Below are 23,446 nucleotides of genomic sequence, written 5' to 3'. Positions count from 1 at the left end.
AAAAAAAAAAAAAAAAAAAAAAAAGCTGTTCATACAAGAATTTGTATTATCTAAGCCATACATTTCTAAAATCTGTGAAATTGCCATTTTAAATATTACTTTGGCAATCAGAGAGGAAACACTTACACATAAAGTGAAATATTAGGCTATAAGCATTAATTTTTTTTTTCTAATTTATTTGAAAGGCAGAATTAGAGAGACAGAGAGAAGAGGATGAAATAGAACTTTCATCTACTGGTTCACGCCCCAAATGCCCACAATGACTGGGGCTAAGCCAGGCCAAAGCCAGCAGCCTAGAACTCCATCTGGGTCTCCCACTTGGCACTTGGGCCATCCTCCACTGCTTTCCCATGCGCATTAAGCGGGGAGCTGGTTTGGAAGTGGAACAACAGAAACTTGAACCAAGCTCATATCGGGATGACAGTGTCACAGTTGGTACCTTAACCCACTACGCCACGATGTTGGCCCAGCAAGGCTTAATTTCTATCGATTCACACTGACATTCTAAGTATATGTTAATTCCTGAGATTCCTTCATTACAGTGTGGCACAGTGGTAGCAATTCAAACTATGTAAATGCACACTTAGACAATTACATATTTCACAAAATACCATTATGAACCACTCCCAGGTATATACTGAAATAACTGAAAACAGATACTCAAATACTTCTAAATGAATATCATAGCAGTACTATTCACAAGAGCCGAAAGGTAGAAACAATGCAAAGGTCCATCAATAGATGAATGGATGAACAAAATGTGGTATACACATACAATGTGGTATTTTTCAGGCATAAAGAATACTGATTCATGCTTCATGGAGAACAAACCTCAAAAGTATTATGCTTGACTTTGAACAACCCTTGTCCCGACTGTTGAGGAACAGTTTTGCTTTGTTTATGCAAATTGTTGAACTCTTTACTTAGTACAGAGTTGGTCTTCTTTGTATGAAGTTAATTGAAAATGGATCTTAGTTGAAAATGGGACTGGGAATGGGAGAGGGAGGAGAAGGGGTGGGAGTGCAGGTGGGAAGAATCATCATACTCCTCAAGTTGTACTTATGAAATGCATGAAGTTTGTATTCCTTAAATTAAAAAAAGTATTATGCTAATGTAAGTGAAATAAAAGGTCACATAACATATGATTCCATTTGCATGAAATGTATAGCACCCGTAAATCCACTGGACAGAAAGCAAAGTGCTGAAGGACAGGTAAGTAAGGAATGAGGACTAACTGCTCAATGGATACAGGGTTTCCCATAGGGGTGAGTAAAATGGTTAATTCTGTATTATATGAATTCACCACGATTTTAAAAATTCTACCATGAAACAAATAATACAGTTTATTCTAATCAACCTGCAGCAGGAATCACTAGCTGTAAATTAAAAATATACTAACCATTTTAAAGTTCCACATGCCTTTTTATAACAAATAAATTGTAATAACATTCACTAATGTTTTATCTTATGTATAAAATGGGGGCTGGCACTGTGGCATAGCAGGTAAAGCTGCGGCCTGCAGTGCCAGCATCCTATATGGGTACTGGTTCAAGACCCAGCTGCTCCACTTATGATCCAGCTCTCTGCTATGGCCTAGGAAAGCAGAAGATGGCCCAGGTCCTTGGGCCCCTGTACTCGAATGGGAAGACCCAGAGAAAGCTCCTGGCTTCTGGCTTCGGATCAGTGCAGCTCCAGCCGTTGCAGCCAACTGGGGAGTGAACCAGCGATTGCAAGACCTCTCTCTCCCTGCTACTCCTTCTCTCTGTGTGTAACTCTGACTTGCTTTTCCTTCTCTCTCTGTGTAACTCTGACTTTCAAATAAATAAATAAATCTTTTAAAAAAAAAAAAAAGAATTCGAGTATCCTAAGGGATTATTCTAGCAATTTTTTAAAAACCCTCCCAAAGACAGAAACAAGCTAAAACTAAAGATATAAATGGACCAGGACTAAATATTAAAATCACAAAAGGAAAAAGAGAGGACATTAGTTTTAATACAAATGTTCACATAACAGCCTTAAAAATAGTCAGCATTCTCTCTGAGACTATTATTGGCAAGAACGGATACTATTGCTACTATTACATGGTATAAACATTCCTAAAACTGATACATTCAGTCAGATCCTGGTCTACTCAACCCAGTATCATGCTTGACAGCAACATTTACAAGCATGTTATGAAATGGTATAGGGCAATTTAACAATTAACTGAGGATTTCCCTCAGTTATGTAAACCACTACTTAGTTAATTTACATTTCCAACCTCTATATCTAATTTTGCTAGCAAATGTTTTATTTAAATTGCAAAGTGCAATTCTAAGTATTCTAATCTTCCAGCCTGTCTTAATTTCTTCAATCATTTTGACTGTCTTTCCCCAAACCTGGAAATCAAATTTACCCAAAATATTTCAGGAAAGATTTTGTTAACTTCTATTAATTCTACAACTCTTCTATGTAGAAATAGTATGTTATAACCCATGGATTCTGTCAGTGAGATACAGGTCTGGTGCTGTGATGTAGCAGGTTAAGCCTCCACCTGAAGCACCAGCTTCCCATATGGGCGCCAGTTCATGTCCCAGCTGATCCTCTTCAGATCCAGTCTCTGCTTATGGCCTGGGAAAGTAGCAGAAGAGAGCCCAATTCTCAGGCTCCCACACCCACATAGGAGACCCAGATGAAGCTCGTGGCTCATGGCTTGAGACCGGCCCAGGTTCGGCCATTGATGCCATTTGGGGAGTGAACCCATGGATGGAACTAATCTCTCTCTCCATCTCTCCCTTCCTCTCTTTGTGTAACTCTGCCTTCAAATAAATAAATATTTTAAAAATGCCTTTCAAATAGATAAATATTTAAAAAAAGTGAGATACAATTCCTGATTGCCAATTACTATAGGACCAAACAAAGATTTTTTCTTTTCTTTTTTTATTCACTAGTAAATTTCATTTCTGATTAAAAATCATCTTTTTGGGGCTGGTGCTGTGGCACAGCAGGTAAAGCCACCACCTGTGATGCCAGCACCCCATATGGGCACTGGTTTGAGTCCTGGTTGCTCTACTTCTGATCCAGCTCCCTACTAATGCACCTGGGAAAACAGCAGAAGATGGCCCAAGTGCTTGTGCCCCTGCACCCACGTGAGAGACCCGGAAGCAACTCCTGGCTCCTGGCTTCAATCTGGCCAGCTCAGATTGTTACGGTCATTTTGAGGGTGGACCAAAAGATAGACAATCAATCTCTCTCCGTAACTCTGCCTTTCAAATAAATCCTAAAAAAGAAAAAAAAAAAAAAAAAGGCTTATCATCTTTAAAAAAAAAAAAAGGTACAATCAGCAGACAGTAACACAGTAGATGCTCAGTAACAGAAGTAACTATACCACCCTCTACTCTTCTATTACCCTCCCCCCACATTCTTTATTTTTATTAAGAAACAGATGTCTTTAAAAAAAAAAAATCTTAAAATTTATTTTGAAAGAATAACAGAGGTTTGAATCCAGGCCTACGAAATATTGAACTCTAGGGGCAGTGCTGTGCTGTACTGTTGCACCATCTGCAGTGCCAGCATCCCACATGGGTGCCGGTTCAAGTTCTGGCTGCTCTTCTTCCTATCCAGCTCTCTGCTATGGCCTGGAAAAGCAGTATAATATGGCCCAAGTCCTTGGGCCCCTGCCCCCATGTGGGAGACCCAGAGAAGGTTCCTGGCTCCTGGCTTCAGACTGGCCCAGCTCCAGCCATTGAAGCCATTTGGGAAGTGAACCAGTATGGGTGGAAGACTTTCTCTCTAACCTTCTCTCACTCTCTCTGCTTCTACCTCTCCCTAACTCTGCCTTTCAAATAGATAAATTAAAAAAAAAAATATATTAAACTTTCGGCTAGATATTTAACATCTCTAAATCTCAGATTGTTCACCTCTTAGGGAAAAAAAATCATAATTTATTGTTATAAAGTGGCTTAAACTGCACAGAACCAGAAATGCTAGCTTTTACCTATTCCAAAGTGCTGCTGCTCAAAAATTACCTGCTTTCCAAGATCTAATGTGGAAAATCAAGCAAATGTCACAGGAAGAATAAAACAAACTAAACTAGGGCCGGCGCCACACTCAATAAGCTAATCCTCCACCTGCGGCACTGGCACACCGGGTTCTAGTCCCGGTCGGGGCGCCGGATTCTCTCCCGGTTGCTCCTCTTCCAGGCCAGCTCTCTGCTGTGGCCAGGGAGTGCAGTGGAGGATGGCCCAGGTGCTTGGGCCCTGCACCCCATGGGAGACCAGGAGAAGCACCTGGCTTCTGGCTTCGGATCAACGCAGTGCACTGGCTGCAGCGGACATTGGGGGGTGAACCAACGGACAAGGAAGAAGGAAGACCTTTCTCTCTGTCTCTCTCACTGTCCACTCTGCCTGTCAAAAAAAAAAAAAAAAAAAAAAAAAAAAACTAAACTAGGTAGCTCACAGTAGCATGTGACTTTATGCTCCCAAACCTTAGAACCTACTTGTTAATCCAAATGAGTTCCTGTTGATGGAACTACAAACAGAAAAATAAAATTTAAAAGTCAATCAATGAAGATTCTCCTGTCCTTAGCCAGCCTGGCAGTGCACATACTGAGAAACCTTCCTTAAGCAGCTTCTACTCCTGTTCTCTTAGCTTTCCTTCCTGTTTCCCAAATAGTTTCCCGTAACAAAAGCGGTATGAGGGCTGACACCGTGGCTCACTTGGTTAATCCTCCGCCTGCAGCGCCGGCATCCCATATGGGCGCTGGGTTCTAGTCCCAGTTGCTCCTCTTCCAGTCCAGTTCTCTGCTGTGGCCCGGGAAGGCAGTGGAGGATGGCCCAAGTGCTTGGACCCTGCACCCGCATGGGAGACAGGGAAGAAAACTCCTGGCTCCTGGCTTTGGATTGTCATAGCACCGGCTGTAGCAGCCATTTGGGGAGTGAACCAACAGAAGGAAAAATTTTCTGTCTCTCTCACTAACTCTGTCAAATAAAATTAAAAAATAAAAAAAAGTGGTATGAACACTTTCGTAGAGCAAGGAGAACTGGCTAGATGATACTCATCCTTGACATAATCCACCAGAAAAACTCAGTCTGGGCATATCAAACAAAAGATGAAAAAAGGAAAAAACTTTCTCCATGTCTATGTAAATGTTCCTATAAAAACACTTCTACTCTTAGTACTCTATTTGCTTCATAAGTATTTATTTATCTGAAAGGCAGAGATAGAGAAGGAAGGAATCTGCCTTGTAACAATTTTTAAATCCTGTCCTTGGAGGCAGCCCTCTGGCCCAGCAGGTCACCTCTGGTAGAGGTGTCTACACCCCTCAGTGGAGTGCCTAGATTCAACACCTGGCCAGGCTCCTGTCTCCAGCTTCCTGCAGTGATGGCTCACCTCGGAGACCTGGACCGTGTCCCCAACTCTCAGCTTCAGTCCTGAGCCCAGGGCTATTTCAGGCATGGAAAGGACACTAGCAGATGGAAGCTCTATTTTGCTCTGTCTCTCTGCCTCTCAAATAAATAAAACTTTGTCCTTTTTAAGATAGTAGAGTCTTTTGAGAAATTTTACTATTAATAATACAATTTAGCAGCTAGAGTCAATAGAATCCAAAGAGCTAATAAACTGCTCCAAAGATTCAATTGTACTGCAGTCAAAAGAACTTCCAGCTAAGCGTTTTAACTGAACTGGACTGTACTTTCAAACTGGAGGAAAAGTAACAAAATGAAAATTGAATTCTCAGGGTAAGAGAAATCACCATAGTAACTGTACATCAACTGGGTATTAAAAACTGCTCAAAACGCAAGTGACCACATACTTGTCCTGAGAGGCAGTAGATGGGGACACTTCAAAAGGTTTGTGAAGAAATGAAAAGATAATTTTATTTTGGTGCAAAAAAATTCTAAATTTCTAAAATCCTAAATTCTAAAATATAACTGTTTCATGAAGATTCCTCATATTTACACAAGGTTTTGGTTACAGTTAGGGCCATGGAAAGATTATAAAAGATCTCAATAGACAGTCGAATGAGTATTTCTAGTAATACTTGTTCCCCCATAGCACCAAAGTCAGCAGCACCAAAGTCAGCAGCACCATCAACCACATCAACTTCTACATCATTTCCTTACTTGTGTGAGTTTGACTCTGAAACACTTCAGAAGGCAACTAGTGGCCTGGTTTCTACAGCCCAAATCTAAAGGCTACAAGGTATTGAGAATTTCCCGTTTAACAGTAAAATCAGAACACCTCACTGCTGTCAGCCTTAGGAGCACCAAGAAAATTTAGGGTCACTGACAGTGCCTCTTGACACCAGGGTACTATACTTGTTAAAGTGAAAAATTACATGAGAAATGATGTAGCTTGATCTTAAGGAGGAAAGCTAGCAATGAAGTTCTAAGGTGCTTCAAAGTTACACGCTGAGCATAGCAAGGGGGGGCAGAAAGCATGAGAACATATACTACCTGAAAAAGAAATAGTCAACAGACAGGTTAAAACAGGTTTACAGCTACCAACACTTGCCAACACCTAGCAGTTACCACACCATATACTTGTAAGATTTCCCAACATGCAAAACAAAACTACACCACCCTTTTATGAAGGACTTGCTGTAGTCTCACAGAAAAGAAATGCCTTTTCTAGCAAAAGAGCCATCTAACTTCCTGGACTCTCTCGTTGACTTTCAAAATCTCTCAAACTTCCAGCAAATGAAGGTTCACTTCATTTTCAATTCTTTTCACATTAAACTGAATGAAAGTCACATATTTTTAATATCAACAAATGACAAAATCACCTTTCTATTTGCAAACTACAACATTTCTAATAGATTTAAAAAAATTAAAGACTGAACATAAAGTTTGCAAAAATAAGTAATAAAGTAGACGTGGCAGGAGTTCAACAACTGCATTTATCAGAATTCCCAAAGTAAAAGCTTGGGGGAAAAATGATGAAGATAAGTTCCTAGCAATGCTACTGAAGATACAATGTCACTAATATGAAAACTGCGAAATATTCAAAATATTTTGGAAACAGTTTCTCTCTCTCTCTCCAAAACACAGAGGCAAAGCATTTGCTAACACTGGGGCTACCGGTTCTTAAAAATGATGAATTTACACGGCAGCTATTCCCATACATGCTCTCGTTCGGAATTGCAGTAACCCTGCCCTCACGGAAGCACGTTCTGGTCTCGCCTTACCGATACCAAGTGCGTTTCTGGGTCCCATTACAACCACACAAAGGGCTCTGCTACTTTAGGAGCTTCCGAGCAGGCGGCCGGATCACCCCGATCCCTACACCGAACCACCGCACGCCCAGACGTTAACGTCAACCCAGACGAGCGTGTGTCACTGACGAGGCTCGAGACTTTCCTGAGACACTGGCGTCTGCCCGGTGGCGGGTCCGCCTCCCGGCTGGCCAGGGAGAACCCTCGGCGAGGCAGCGGCCGCCGGGGACACCCGGCTTCGTCCAGTCCCTCACGGAACCCGCAGCGGAAGAACTTTTTTGGGGTGGCGAGGGGTGGGTAAGAGAACGAGCATCAGAAGACATTTTCCCCCGAGTGGCTTCCCCCACTCGGGTCTCCCCGCGACGGGCGGCCCCCCACGAGCCCTCGCCCCACGCCGGGGAGGCGGAAGTGAGAAGGGCCGAGGCGGGGGACGAACCCCACCGGAGAAGCGCCGGGCGGCCGTCGATTAAAGGAATCTGAAGCTCCACTTCTCTGCCCCCCACGCCCGCTTCCTCCGCTCCCCCGGGGAGCTCTGCGTACTGTGACTCATGACAAAAATTTTTTTTTCCCCTTTTTAATAAATAAATAAAAGACACACCCTCTGGGCCGGCCTGACACAACCGCCCCCACCCCACCCTCGGCCGACACACACACACACACACACACACACACACACACACACCCGGCTTCTCCCTTCCCCGCGGCAGCCGGGGGCCCGCCGGCGGGGACAGCGCGACCCCCGGGGGGACGCCCGGCGGCGGCGGCGGCGGCGGCGGGCTCCCGGCTCCCTCGCCCATTTTCTCTCTCGGGCTGCAGCCACTTCCTGTATGGCAGCCCGACTCCCTCAGGCCGGCCACTCGCGCTCCCCCGGGCCGGGGCTGAGGTCGGGGCTGAGGTCGGGGGCTGAGGGGAGGGCAGCTCCCCCCCGCCGCGCCCCCCGAGCGCCCGCGCTCCTCACCTGTATGTAGTTGTTTTCACAGTAGTCCGCCACCCGGGTCAGGTTCTGGTAACTCTCTATCAGCGCCCTCTTGCCAGACGGGATCTCCTCCTCTAGTAACATCTGCAGCTCTGCCATTTTCCACCCCTCCGCATCGCTTCCTCGCGCGTGAAAGAGACAGGGGCAGCAGGGTCCGCCGAGGCTCGCAGCACCTCACAGCCCGGATACACACCGCCTACCCGCCCTCCCGCCTGGTATTGTGGGACGGCACCACCGCCTCTTCCTCCTCACTCTCTCCACCCGCCCTCCGCCCACTGCGCGCAGCCGCCTCCACGTCTCGCGAGCTTTCATTTCTCTGCGTACCACCCACCACCACCACCGTGGGCGGGGTTTCTTTCGCACGGTCTTATGGGAGTTGTAGTCCCGTCAGCTCGGCTTCCCCGCCAAGAGCGCATGCGTCCAGGGAATCCCGGACCGCCAACCCCGAGGAACGTCCAGAACGCCGTCGGGGCGTGGTGGTTTGAAGCCCAGAATTTCCTCCCAGCTCCGCACGGTGGCGCCTGAGAGCGAGGGTGTTTGCCAGAGCCGGGCTGTGTGAAACTTGGAGGAATTTGGTCAATTACGAAATGTCAGTGAATCGGAGATATCCGTTTAAGTGAGGAAACTCCAAGTCTTTATTTCCTCTGTCTCCTTAGAAATAGCGCGCGACTCGGGCTTTCCTTCCTAAACTTCCGCCTCCACCAATTCATTTAAAATTTAGCAAACGTTCATTGATGGCCAGTTTGAGGGTGCGACTCTAGGGAGGAAGCTACTGTGTTCCTGTGGAAACTCACAATTTTTATATTAACGTACATCACTTGTAGCGCTCTCCTGCACTCCTCGGTTTTTTCTCTAACGCTCCTTTGCCTGTGTCTTCCTAAACTTTTAAACTCATCAGTTCCTTATTTCTTTTGGTTGCACATAGTCATTTTTGTTTTTATCATCAATTTTTTTGGAAAAGTTCAAACGGCCCTATATTTCAGTACAGTCAGTACATAAATACTTTTGACATAATGGACCAAGAAAAGTGTTTTCCTGAGGCCAAAGACGAAACGAAGATAATGTGAAAGTCCATATTTTCATGTCTCTATGAAGACACTTAGAACCACAATATCTAGAGTAGTAAATATAACTCAACCAAATTAAAAAGTTTCTGGGATGGCTTAGTGTGCTAAGCCCACATCTACAGCGCCAACATCCCACATGAGCAGCAGTTTGAATCCTGGCTGCTCCATTTCAGATCCAGCTCCCTGCTGATGGCCCAGGAAAGCAGTAGGAGATGGCCCAAGTCCTAGGGTCCTTGACATCCACGAAGGAGATCTGGAAGAAGCTCCTAGCTTCAGAATGGCTCAGCTCTGGCTGTTGCAGCCACTAGGGGAGTAAACCAATGAATGGAAGACCTCTCTCTCTCTCTCTCTCTCTCTCTCTCTCTGCCTCTCTCTCTCTCCTCTCTCTCTCTTTCACTCTCTCTCTCTAACTATACCTCTCAAGTAAATAAATCTTTTTAAAAATAAATAAAACAGTATGTCTTCATTTGATCCAATAATAAATGAGTTTGTAGGAATAAAACCACAAAACAGAGACCGGCACCGTGGCATAACAAGTAAAGCCGCCACCTGCAGTGTCGGCTTCCTATATGGGTGCCTGTTCAAATCCCGGCTGCTGCACTTCCGATCCAGCTCTCTGCTATGGCCTGGGAAAGCAGCAGAAGATGGCCCAAGTCCTTGGATCCCTACACCCAATGTGGGAGAGCTGGAAGAAGCTCCTGGCTCCTGGCTTCAGATCAGCCCAGCTCTAGCCATTGTGGCCATTTGAGGAGTGAACTAGCAAATGGAAGACTAACTCTCTCTCTCTCTCTCTCTCTCTCCTCCCTCTCTGTCTCTGCCTCTCTGTTACTCTGCCTTTCAAATAAACAAACCTTTTTTAAAAAATACATAAAGCACAGTACCATTCTCTAACAGCTTTCAACTTTTATTTGACACAATTCAAAATAAGAAATAACAATGTACAATGACCTATAATATATATATGTATATGTATAAAATGTATGAGATAGAAAAGTTTCACAAAACTAAATGATATACTCTGATATTTCCTATTCTATTTCATGTAACACTAGTAAAGATCATTAAATTGACTTTATGACCTACAGAATATAAAGGACTTATATCCTTAGAACATTGAAGATAAACAACTCTCAACCTAGAATTTAAATGCAAGCAAATGTCATTCAAAGGATGATCATGGAGCTGGCACTTAGCCCAATGGTTAAGAGTGCCTGAGTTTGATGCCCATCACCAAATCCTGACTCTAGCTTCCTGCTAATGGGCACCATGGGAGGCAGCGGTGATGGTCTCCCTCTCACGTGGGAGACCTGGATTAAGTTCCCAGCTCCTGACTTTCACCTCGCCCAGCTCCAGCTGTAGTGGGCATTTGGGGAATGAAACAGTGGACACGAAATCTGTTTTTTCTTTTTCTTTCTTTCCTTCCTTCCTTCCTTCCTTCCTTCCTTCCTTCCTTCTTCCCACCCTCTCTCCCTCCCTCCCTCCTTCCCTCTCTCCTTCCTTCCTCTCTCTCTATCCTGTATACTCTCTCTCCCCCTCACAAGTGATTTTCTTTTAAACAACAAATTAGATTTCAGAAAAATGTAAAACATTTGTGTTCCAAAATACACTGTTAATGGAGATACAGACACACACATACACACGTGTGTGCATATATATATATGTTTACCCTGATTTGAACACTATACAATGTATTCAAAACATTCCATGCTACCCCATAAATATGTACCATTTTTATGCATCAGTTAAAATGCATTTTTTAGCATACACACACTGTTAAGAAAATGAAAAGGCAGCTGTCTTCCTCAGTCCCTGTGGTATACGCTATTGTGAGCAGCACAGTCTCTCAGGACATTCTTTATGAGGTGGTACAAAAGTCCTGCATGGAAGCTGAACACAGGCAACAGAAGTTGTTGCAAACAGGGGTGCTGCAGATGTCCTCAAAGAACCACAACTCTAAAGCAATCACTTAGGTACCATCAGACTTAACCCTCTACCCCAAGTTCTTTGTGAGTGCCCTGGAGAACAGCAGTGTGACAAGGCAAAGGCTGTGGATGTTTCCAGCAGGGGACATCAAGATGCTGAAAAAACTCAACAATAAGAAGTTAGTTGAGAAGATAGACAAAGAGTAGATGCCTTCTTGAACTCAGAGTCTCTAATCAAACAGATTCCATTAATCATGGACCCAGGTTTGGATAATACTGGGAAGTTTCCTTCCCTGTTGACCCACAATGAGAACATAGTGACCAGAGTCAATGAGATAGAAAGTCCACGATCTAGTTCCAGCTGAAGCAGGTGCTGTATCTGCCAGTGGCCACTGGCCATGAAGAGATGACAGACAATGAGCTTGTCTATAATATCTACCTGGCTATCAACAGCCTGGTGTCCTTGCTCAAGAATTGGCAACATCCAGGCTTTGTACATCAAGAGCACAGAGCATGTACTAAAGACACATACTAATAAATTGTAGTGAAACCCAAAAAAGAAGAAGGAAAATGAAAGGCAAATCACAGACTGGGGGAAAAAATCTGAAAAACAAATATCTTACTAATCATCACATATAAAGAACTCTTACAACTCAATAATGAGATGACAAATAAACCAGTTTGTTAAAATAAGTCCAAAGATCTGAACAGATGCTTCACCAAACAAGATACATGGACAAATAAACGAACACAAAAATGATTTTAAATGCCATTAGTCATTCAATAAACACAAATTAAACATGTGGCAAGATACCATTATTCAATATAACAATTAAAAATAAAAAGGTTGATAACACCAGTGTTGTTGAGGTTCCAGAGCAATAAAACTCTCTCAGGGCTGGCGCTGTGGCGCAGTGGGTTAACACCCTGGCCTGAAGCATCAGCATTCCATATGGGCACCAATTGGAAACTCAGCTGCTCCACTTCCAATCCAGCTCTCTGCTATGGCCTGGGAAAGCAGCAGAAGATGGCCCAAGTCCTTGGGCCCTGCACCCATGTGGGAGACCCAGAAGAAGCTCCTGGCTCCTGGCTTCAGATCAGCTCAGCTCTAGCTAATTGGGGAGTGAACCAGCAGATGGAAGACCTCTCTCTCTCTCTCTCTCTCTCTTTCTACCTCTCCTCTCTCTGTGTAACTCTGACTTTCAAATAAATAAATAAATCTTAAAAAAAAAAAAGAAAAGAAACTCTCTCACACACTGCTGGTGAGAACTCAAAACGTTCTGGCCACTTTGGAGAAGTACTTATTTGGTATCTTCCTTCCTTCCTTCCTTCCTTCCTTCCTTCCTTTCTTCCTTTCTTCCTTTCTTCTTTTCTTCTTTTCTTCTTTTCTTCCTATCTATTTATTTGAAAGGCAGAGTCACAGACAGAGAGAAGGAGAGACAGCAAGAGAGAGATCTTCCATCCACTGGCTCACTTCCAAAATGGCCACAATAGCCAGAGCTGGGCTGATCCAAAGCCAGGAGCCAGGAGCTTCTTCTGGGTCTCCCACATGGGTGCAGGGCTCAAGAACTTGAGCCATCTTCTACTGCTTTCCCAGGCCATAAGCAGAGAGCTGAATTGGAAGTGGAGCAGCTGAGTTTCGAATTGGTACCATACGGAATGCCGGTGCCACAGGCAGAGGCTTAGCCTACTACACTACAGTGCCAGCCCTGGTATGTGATATCTTACAAAGTAAAATACATACCTAACTTATTATCATATCAATCCCACTCTTCAGTATTTACCCAAGAAAAACAAAACCATGTCCACACCAAGAGTTATAAATAAGGTCCATTGAGCATTATCCAAAATAACTAAAGCCAGAAGCAGAATTTAGCCTCGTAGTTTAGATGCCCACATCCCATGCCAGAGTAACTGGATTCATTTCCTGGCGGGGCAACCAACTCCAGCTTCCTAATAATTCAGCCTCTGGGGGTCAGGGCAGTGATAATGGCTGAAGTGATTGAGCCACTCCTATGGGAGACCTGGACTGAGTTCCTAGCTCCCAGCTTCGGCTTCACCATCCAGCCTGGGGACATTGAAGGTATTTGGGGAGTGAAGCAGTGGATGGGACTATGTTTTCCCTGTCTCTATCTCTGTCTTTCTCTGTGTGTGTATCTCTCAAGTAAATTTTTGAAAATGTTTAACTAGATTATATTTTGCAAAAATAAGGAATCATGTATTCATTTGGATGAACTAATTGTACTATAATCATACAATGGAAAATTTATTGAACACTAAAAAGCAATACATTGCTGTATGCAACGATATGGATGAATCTCAGTTATGCTAAGTGAAAGAAGCCAGATATACAAAAGACTGCATGATTCCATTCTTGTGAAAAATTACTCAAACTTTTATCTATTTATTTTATTTGAGGAGACAGACATCTCCCATCCATTTCCCAAATGCCTGCAATAGCTGAGCCTGATTAGGCCAAAGTCAGGAGTCTGTAGCTAAAGCCAGGTCTCCCATGTGGGTGGCAGGGATCCAAGTACTTGAGCCATCACTTGCTGCCTCCCAGGTTGCACATGATCTGGAAGCTGGACTCAGGAGCTGCAGCCGGGCATAGAACCCAGGTACCTTGCTACAGAGTGTTGGACTCCTAACTGTTATCTTAACTGTTAGAACAAACACCTACCCTGACTTGATCACTGACCATTAATCATTCATTCCTTAGTGAGGAGACTTGAAGTCTGTTTTTCAGTATTACCACACTCTGTCAACCCAAGTAAGTACTCTTAATGTTCAATCTACTAATTTTTGACATTTGGTATTTTGAAATCCATGTATAGTTTTTTCATAATATGCATTTTCTTGCACTGTTTGGAAGATTCATTATATACATGGATTTTAAAAAATTTGTAACTGGCCGGCCCCACAGCTCACTAGGCTAATGCTCCGCCTGCGGCGCCGGCACACTGGGTTCTAGTCCCGGTCGGGGTGCCGGATTCTGTCCCAGTTGCCCCTCTTCCAGGCCAGCTCTCTGCTGAGGCCAGGGAGTGCAGTGGAGGATGGCCCAGGTGCTTGGGCCCTGAGCCCGCATGGGAGACCAGGAGAAGCACCAGACTCCTGGCTTCGGATCAGCGCGCCGGCCACAGCGCCCATTGGAGGGTGAACCAACGGCAAAAGAAAGACCTTTCTCTCTGTCTCTCTCTCGTGCGCTGTCCACTCTGCCTGTCAAAAAAAAATTTTTGTAACAAAATGAACTTACTTACAATTCCATTTTCTATGAACATTGGGAGTACGCTTGTACAATCACATTCTAATAAACTGGGGGCCTAGGACTTTAAAATGGGAATTTTAGAGGGATACAGTTCATTCACCAGCAGGTAATTAAGTGATATTCTAGGATTACTCAGTATTCAATTATTTCTCTCTTTGCTTCTTTTCAAATTAACATTACCATCCAGGAATCCCCAAAGAAGGAAAATTAATGAAGCACTCTGTCCAGTCTAGCAAAACCTATACATGACAAAGATTTCCAAGGACAGAACAAATTATAAATTTGGAATGAATTATGAACCCTCATTTAAATTTTATTTTAACTGATGTTAGGGGTCTTTTATACACAGTCATAATATTTGTAACAGAAAAGAGTCAAGGATCAATTTTCAGGCAGGTCTTATTCTTAATTCTACATAGGGAAAAATATCTTTCTCAGAAACCTTAAGCCAGACCTTAACCCTGTAGAACTGCCGGTGTTACTTTAGTATGGAGCAAACTACCATCATGAAATACTTATAAATTAGTAAAAGGCTAAATATGGAAGATGCTTCAGGTCCTTGCAGAAGAACACAGTCTTCAAGTGAAATGTCCTGCTGTTATTACTGTTTCCAGAAACTGCAATCTTTGCAATGCGGTTTGGATGAATTTACCTCTTTTTAATTTTGGAAGCTGTTGAATCAATGTAGTCCCCTATACCTGTCTTTCTCAACATCAGTAGATACCGCAGAGGGGATAACAATCAGAGTGGTTTCTGGAGCAGCTGCCCTGGCCAATGGTAACAAGTACTTCATTCTCTGAATGTAGGAGTGAACTGTGTGCCAGGGATGGCCTTCCCTGAACGTGCCCCCTGTCCCTCCACGCCTACTAATGGATTAACAAATCCCTTACTGTTTGGAGTATCTAGAGTAATTTCTCTTTTCCTCATGTAACTAATATAACTGAACAAAACACATGTAAAAGTTCAAAGGACAAATGACAAGTCCGTTTAAAGTTAGTATTTCTTTAGTTGGGAAATTACAGAAAACAATTCAAGCTAGTATAAGGAGAAAGAAAAGAAAAAAGAAAAAAAGATTTTATTATAAAAATTCAGACCTACACATAGAACCCAAAAGTAGAAATTCAATCAGTCCCAAGAAAGTATTAGTGAAAACCATTTGGAAGGCAGATAGGAAACCCAGGCAGTATTCTGAATTAAAGTCTTGTTTGTTTGCCAAAAGGCTTTTGCTGCCCTTGCTAAATGGTGAGAAGCGTGGCAAATTTGACCCCCAAGTTTTTCATCTGTTCTGTTCAAAAGCCCAATCTGAGATTGAAATCCTTCATTCCTCAAAACCTGCATTCCTCAGAAAGGAAATCTGATTAGTCCAACTAGAATTTCATCTCCCTTTTGCCTTTGCAGTGGAGGCGTGTTCCAACAACAGTAGCAGAGCTGTTTGAACCACCTGAGGTCAGCGTGGGAAGTTTCCAGAGGGAAAAATAATGCAAGAAAATAACAACATCAGGAGTCCACCACAACTGGGGAGAATTTTTCTATACGTACATCTGTACCAGGGTGTTTTCCAGGACTACCATGTATGGATGTGCAGGTTGCACACACACACACATACACACACACAGCATAGAGCATGTTGAAAGGTAAATAGGATCTGAGCTTGGTGCCCCAAGCTGGAAGCCAACGTATGGACTGAGTTCACTCAGAGGAAGAAGTGCCTTTTAAAAACTAGCTCGTGGGCCGGCGCGGAGGCTCACTAAGCTAATCCTCCGCCTGCGGCGCTGGCACCCCAAATTCTAGTCCCGCTAGGGGCGCCGGATTCTGTCCCAGTTGCTCCTCTTCCAGGCCAGCTCTCTGCTGTGGCCCGGGAGTGCAGTGGAAGATGGCCCAAGTGCTTGGGCACTGCACCCACGTGGGAGACCAGGAGGAATCACCTGGCTCCTGGCTTTGGATCAGTGCAGCGCGTCAGCCATGGCAGCCACTTGGGGGGGTGAACCAACGGCAAAGGAAGACCTTTCTCTCTGTCTCTCTCTCACTGTCTAACTCTACCTGTCAAATGTGTGTGTGTGTGTGTGTGCACGAGCTTTCCTTTTTCCTGCTGAATAGAATGGGATTCAATCCTTTTTTTAAAATCTGCAGGGTCAAGTTGCTCTTGAGTGAATTTAGATTATTATTCAAGAATGAAAAAAAGAGTCAACTTTCAGATTCAGATTTTACACAATAACAATATAATAATAATAGCAAAATAAGATTTTAAAGCTTATATTGAGACAATAGTTTGGAAAGTCAGACTTTATTGTGAGAAAAGAAAAACATCCTTGCATATATCAAAAGCAAAGCTTAGGCCGGCGCCGTGGCTCACTAGGCTAATCCTCCGCCTTGCGGCGCCGGCACACCGGGTTCTAGTCCCGGTCGGGGCGCCGGATTCTGTCCCGGTTGCCCCTCTTCCACGCCAGCTCTCTGCTGTGGCCAGGGAGTGCAGTGGAGGATGGCCCAGGTGCTTGGGCCCTGCACCCCATGGGAGACCAGGAAAAGCACCTGGCTCCTGGCTCCTGCCATCAGATCAGCGCGGTGCGCCGGCCGCAGCGCGCCGGCCGCGGCGGCCATTGGAGGGTGAACCAACGGCAAAGGAAGACCTTTCTCTCTGTCTCTCTCTCTCTCACTGTCCACTCTGCCTGTCAAAAAAATAAATAAATAAATAAAAAATTAAAAAAAAAAAAAAAAAGCAAAGCTTAGATGAAGCTGGTGAATAGAGGAGACCCAAGGAGCAATTCTAAGACTCAGAGAAAGAATGGAAGAGCAAGAGAGGGAAAAGGCAGACTTGAGGGTTTCAGGAGAAACACCCACACGAGTTTTAAGGACTTTCCATCTAAAGTTGCTTTCTCCTGAATTCTCAGTGCATAATCTGGGAAATCAAAAGTCCCTTAGAAAGCACTGCTCATTCAGCAATGGCCAGAGCCACATGACTGTACCCAAGTGCTAGTTCAGAAATGGTTGAGGAAGTTTCTAGCCAACAGTCCCAAGCTAGTGTCTGCATTTCCTAATGACTGCAGATCTTTATTTAAAACAATAATAATAAAAACTTATGCAAGCCTCGGTGGAGGGTTTGGAACTGAAGGTCCCAAGCAAGTCAGCGGGCGGAATATGTGGGCCGTGTGGACCCTACAACACAGGTACAAGGACCACGGAATGTAGCAGCCAGTGTTGACATAGTGCCTAAAACGCTCAGTGCCGACAAGCCACACTTCTGTGGCCTCCAGCACAGATGTAAAGGCCCAGAATATCTAAGTTCCGTTGTCCCACATCTCTTCTTTGGCACCGGAATGAACGCTTTTCTTCTACACTGCTTTAAGGAAGCATGAACTTCCCTGCCACTACTGGCATGTAGGAAGGAGGCTGGGGGAGAGAGGCATTTTCAAAGAGAAAGGCAACCTCATTTAACTTTGGACTTTAAATAGGTTGATCATCTACCAAAAAGAAGTCCAAATGATGTGGAAAAAAAAAAAACACTACATTTCAACTGGAGAAGATTTATCTATTTTTCCATGGGAGTCATCTTGACTTATCCAGCAGGGATGTAGTCCAAGACACCCAGTGATGCCTGAAGCCTCAGTTAATACCGAACCCTACATACAAGCACTGTCATTCTATGATATGACAGTTGATCTGATGACCTAGTACAGACCCTACTATGTGACAACCAGCAAGTAGTTTATAGAGCATAGATATGCTAGATGGAGGGATGACTCACAACCTGCAGAGCTAAACAACACAAGATTTCATCATGCTGCTCAGAAGATTGTGTGTGTGTGTGTGTGTGTGTATGCATCATTTAAAACCTAGGAATTTCTTATTTCTGGACTATTTCACTTCTTTTCTTGGAGGAAATATTGTGAGCGATCTCAGCACAATAAGATTTGTTGCACATCAGCAGCCCCTTGACATTGGGGACTAGGAACTTCCAGAAGCCACTGGGCAGCATGTGCCTTGTTTCCTTGTTTCTCCTGTAGCCAATACTGGGCATCAGGATCTGGCCCTTGAATCTTCTCCATGTCCTGTTGTCAATACCTCTGGGTTTCCGCCAGTTATGCTTAATCTTGACGTATCTGTCTTGCCAGTGCTGGATGAACTTCTTGGTCCTCTTTTTGATGATCCTGGACTTTACAAGGGGTCTGAGGATAGCCATAACGTGAGCAGAAGGCTGACCTCCATAGGCAGAGTTGAGGAAGAGGGGGATGTTCACGCCTTTAATTCCATTCTGTAGTGCTTTGTCATCTTCAGTATATGAGCCTTGCACTTCTTCTGTTAAATTTACCTCAAAGTAGTTTATTCTTTTGGTTGTTGTTATAAATGTAATCTTCAGATTATTCATTAGTAGCACATAGAAATACAATTGGTTTTTAAAAATATTTTTCACTTTATTAGAAAGACTGACAGAGATCTTAAATAAACAGATTCACTTCCCAAATGCCCATAACAGCCAAGACAGGGCTAGGCTCAAGCCAGTAAACTGGAAGTCAACCTAGGTCTCTCATGAAAGTGGTGGAGACCCAAGTATTTGATTCATCATCTGCTGCCACCCAGGGTGTACATGGCAGAAAGATGGATCGGACGTGCAGTTGTGCCTCAAACCCTAGCACTCCAACATGGGATGCAGATGTCCTAAGTGGCAGCTTAACCTGATGTGTAACTCTGCCTTTCAAGTAAATAGATTAAAACATCTTTAAAAAAAAAAATAGTCTTCTTTGTGGGGCGAACATTTGGTGCACCTGTTAAGCCGCTGGTTTGATTGCTCACATCTCTTATCAGAGTGTCCCAGTTGAAACCATGGCTCCACTCCCAATTTCAGCTTTCTGCTAATGCATACCCTGAGGTAGCAGGTGATGCCGCAAGTCCTTGAATCCCTGCCACCTGTGTGGGAAACCTGGCTTGAGTTCTTGGCTCCTGACCTCAGCCTGAGCAGATGGGAGTTTTTTCTCTCTCCTTTTATAGTTAATTTAGTTTTTGATAAAGTAGGGCTTGTGCTTGCCTTTTTTTCTATGTCTTTAATGTCTTTTTTATTCTATTCTATTAATGCCACTTTTCATGTTAAATGGTATTTTCTAGTGTGCCACTTTAATTCCCTTATTAATTTTTCTGTATTTTTTGTGCTGCTTTCTTAATGGTTTTCCTGGGAGATAACAGTAAACAGCTTAAAACAATCTAATTCCAATTAACACCAAGTTAACGTCAATGTTATTCCAAAATTTTGTTCCAATATAGCTCCACTCCCTCTCCCATTTTATGCTATTATTGTCACAAATTACATCTTTATCAACACTGAAAGCCCATCAGCCCAGCTTTATAACCACTGCTCTTTTTAACTGTCTTCTAAGTAAAAACTAACAGTTGTAAAAAAAAATACCATTATACTAGTTTTATATTTACCTATGTAGTTACTTTTTAAATTTTTTTTTTTATTTACTTGAAAGGCAGGGTTACAGAGAGAGAGGGAGAGACAGAGATAGAGATCATCCATCCACTGTCTCATTCTCCAAATGATCCCAGCAGCTCGGTCTGAGCCAGACGGAAGTCAGGAGACAGGAGATTCTTCCAGGTCTCCCATGTGGGTTCAGTGGCCTAAGCACTTGGGCCATCTTCCACTGCTTTCCCAGGTGTGTTAGCAGGGAGCTGGATTGGAGGTGGGGCAACCAGGTCTGGACCAGGCTCCCAAATGTGAAGAATGGGCGTGGGTGTTGTGGTACAATGGGCTAAGCTTAACCAGCTCCCAGCTAATGTGCCTGGGAAGCAGTAGATGATGGCTCAAGCACTTGAGTTCCTGCCACTCATGTGGGAGATCAGCTGAAGCCATAATTCTCATACTTTCTTTTGGTTCGTTAGGCATGGCTTCCTTTAGCTATTTGAACTTCCTTACAACAGCTGATTTGAAGTCCTTGTCATGGAAATAAAATATCTGAATGCCCTCAGGGACAATTTCTGCTTACTAAATTTCTTGGTTTGTTTGCATTTCCCATAACTTCTTGTTGAACCTGGATATTTTATTTGTTTTAATAACTTTCTGAGGGCCAGCACTGTGGCACAGAGGGTTAAAGCCCCAGCCTGCAGCACTGGCATCCCATATTTGGGTCCCGGCTGCTCCACTTCCAATCCAGCTCTCTGCTATGGCCTGGGAAAGCAGTAGAAGATGGCCCAAGTCCTTGGGCCCCTGCATCCACGTGAGAGACCTGGAGGAAACTCCTGGCTCCTGGCTTCAGACCAGCTCAGCTCTGGCTGTTGCAGTCATCTGAGGAGTGAACCAGCGGATAGAAGACCTCTCTCTCTCCCTAGCTCTACCTGTCTCTGTAACTCTTTCAAATAAATAAAATAAATCTAAAAAATAAAAATAAAAATAAGCTTTTCTGAGTTTATCTTGTATTTCTGAGCTAATGTCTGTATAATTCATCATGTGTGACCATTGAAGTATCTATTCAGTTAGTCTAATGGTCAGCAAAATGTGGATAACACAGAGATTTCCTTTAATACCTCGTCCAAGAAGTCTCCCAGCCTGTGCCGAGTGACAGGGTGTCAGGGCATGCCTTCAGTGCTCTGGTAGGCGGTTTACAACTCTGCCTTAGCTTTCGTATTCTGGTTGTGTAGAGCTTCAAACACAGCCAGAAGTAAAGCTCAGGGCTTTCTCAGGTGTTTCCTAGGCATGTGGATAACCTACATAGGCATGTGGCCTTCTATATTCTGCAGAAAATGAGTGGGTATTGTGGGACAGTGGCTTAAGTCACACTTTGGGATGCCTACAGCCCATACTGGAAAGCCTAGTTCAAGACTCTCATGCTACCCCTGATCCAATTTCTTGCTGATGCACCTGGGAGAAAGCAGTGATGACTCAGGTACATTAGTCCCTGCCACCCACCTAAGGGACTTGGATGGAGTTCCTAACTCCTGGCTTTGGCATGACCCAACCCCAGCTGTTGTCGGAATTTGGGAAGTGAACCAGTGGATGGAAGACAAATCTCTGTGTGTGTGTCCCTTTTTGATCACTCTGCTTTTCAAATAAATAAATCTTTAAAACAAAATAAAAATTAATTGGCAAGAATATATCAATGCATTTCAAGGCCTTCTAAGGGACATCTCATTTCCCATATTTTCCTTTTAAGCTTTTTAAAACATTTATTGAGAGACAGAGACTCACAGAGAAAGGGACACAAAGAGAGACAGAGAGCACTTTCATCCCATAGGTTCATTCCCTGAAATGCCTGCAACAGCTAGGGCTAGGCTGGGGTTGAAGCCAGGAACATGGAATACAATCCAAGTCTCCCAACTGAATGACAGGCACCCAACTAGTTGAGCTGTCACTGTTGCCTACGGGGATCTGCATTAGAAAGCTGGAGTAGGTATCAAACCTGGTACTCTGATATGAGACATAGGTACCCTAACTGGCATCTTAAGTGCTATACTAAATGCTTGCCCTTCTTTTTTTTTTTTTTTAAGATATATTTATTTATTTGAAAGTCAGAGATACAGACAAAGAGGGAGAGACAAGGATGTTCCATCCACTGGTTCATTCCCCATGTGGGAATGAACAGCCAGGGCTGGGCCAATCCAAAGCCAGGAGCCAGGAGCTTCATCTGGTCTCCTATGTGGGTGGCAAGGGCCCAAAAACTTGGGCCACCTTCTGCTGCTTTTCTGAGGCCATAAGCAGGGAGCTGCATAGGAAGTGGAAAAGCCAGGACATGAACAGGCACCCATATGAGAGGTAAGTGTCACAGGCATTGGCTTTACTCACCCTGCCACAACACTGTCTCTTTTAAGTTCTTGATTCACCCTTTTATTTTCCCCAACTGGTATTACTGCCTCAGTCACTTCAGTGGTATATAGTTGCCTCTGATTAGTTTTGATAAATGCCCTAAGTGTAGGGCTCCTAACACAGACTGATATCTGAGTCAGGTCAGATAAAGATAAGTTCTAAGAATGAGACTTTTCCTGAGAGCTGTCAGTCATATCAGATAGTGACAATTCTGTTGGGAATGAGTCTCATGGGACACTCCTAACATGTTCTTCTATCTCAGCTGACTGCTGAGTTGCTGCTTTTCACAGCTCCCATGATCACAAGTTCATTTCCAAGACTACTGTGGAGCTGGGGAGAGAGAGATGGGAATAAGGCAAGTCAAAACATCGCAGAGCTTGCTGTTCCTCCTGAGGTTAAGTTGTTTTCTTGAATCATCCCAGTCAGAATTGTTACAAACCTTGGTTATTTTTAAAGGTTTTTAAAAATGTGGAATACATTGAGTTCCCAGATCCTGACTTCAACTTGGTTCAGCCCTGGCTGTTATGGGCATCAGGAGAGTGAACTAGTGGATGAGAAATCTCTGTCCATTTATCTGTCTATCTGTCTTTCAAACAATCACACACATACAAACATACAGACATATATAATGAAGGTACCTACTCCACTATTCTGAAAGTGCCTCCTCTCATTTTTTTATTTTTTAAAATTTATTTATTTATTTGAAAGAGTTACACAGAGAGGAGAAGCAGAGAGGGAGAGGGAGAGGGAAGGGGAAAGAGAGAGAGGGGAGAGAGAAAGGTCTTCTATCTGCTGGTTTGCTCCCCAGTTGGCTGCAACAGCTGGAGCTGTGCTGATCCGAAGCCAGGAGCCAGGGGTTTCTTCTGGGTCTCCCACATGGAAGCAGGGGCCCAAGCACTTGGGCCATGTTCCACTGCTTTCCCAGGCCATAGCAGAGAACTGGATTAGAAGTGGAGCAGCTGGGACTAGAACCAGCGCCCATACGGGATGCCGGCACTGCAGATAGCAACTTTACCCTCTATGCCATAACACCGACCTCTCATTTATTTTTTTTTAAGATTTATTTTATTTATTTGAAAGACAGAGTTACAGGGAGAAGTAGAGACAGATAGAGGGATCTTCCATATGCTGGTTCACTCCCTAAATGGCCGCAACGGCCGGAGCTGTGCTGATCTGAAACCAGGAGCCAGGAGCTTCCTCCTGGTCTCCCATGTGGGTTCAGGGGCCCAAGGACT

At 43.9% G+C, this 23,446-nt stretch overlaps 1 protein-coding gene and 1 pseudogene across 19 annotated transcripts in view; one reads left to right on the top strand and one right to left on the bottom strand.

Moving 5' to 3' along the window:
- Positions 1 to 23,446, bottom strand: part of ABI1 (abl interactor 1) — a 147,762-nt gene that overhangs the window by 113,330 nt on the left and 10,986 nt on the right. For 17 of the 19 annotated variants that reach the window (XM_017347632.3, XM_051820985.2, XM_070056113.1 and 14 more), the window contains exon 1: positions 8,151 to 8,476. The exons of 1 other annotated variant lie outside the window; for it this stretch is intronic. In XM_017347632.3, coding sequence (XP_017203121.1) covers positions 8,151 to 8,267 — 117 coding nt within the window. In that variant the 5' untranslated portion in view covers positions 8,268 to 8,476. Of the gene's footprint in view, positions 1 to 7,165; positions 7,286 to 8,150; positions 8,477 to 23,446 lie in introns of those variants that run through there. One more of the 19 variants, XM_051820986.2, reaches the window with a different exon arrangement.
- LOC138844905 (large ribosomal subunit protein uL1 pseudogene) lies at positions 11,017 to 11,702 on the top strand (annotated as a pseudogene).

The sequence above is a fragment of the Oryctolagus cuniculus genome, chromosome 13 (assembly GCF_964237555.1).
Source record: "Oryctolagus cuniculus chromosome 13, mOryCun1.1, whole genome shotgun sequence".
Taxonomy (NCBI): Eukaryota; Metazoa; Chordata; class Mammalia; order Lagomorpha; family Leporidae; genus Oryctolagus; species Oryctolagus cuniculus.
Note: the sequence above shows the minus strand (reverse complement) of the source record. Positions and strands in the feature narration are given on the sequence as shown.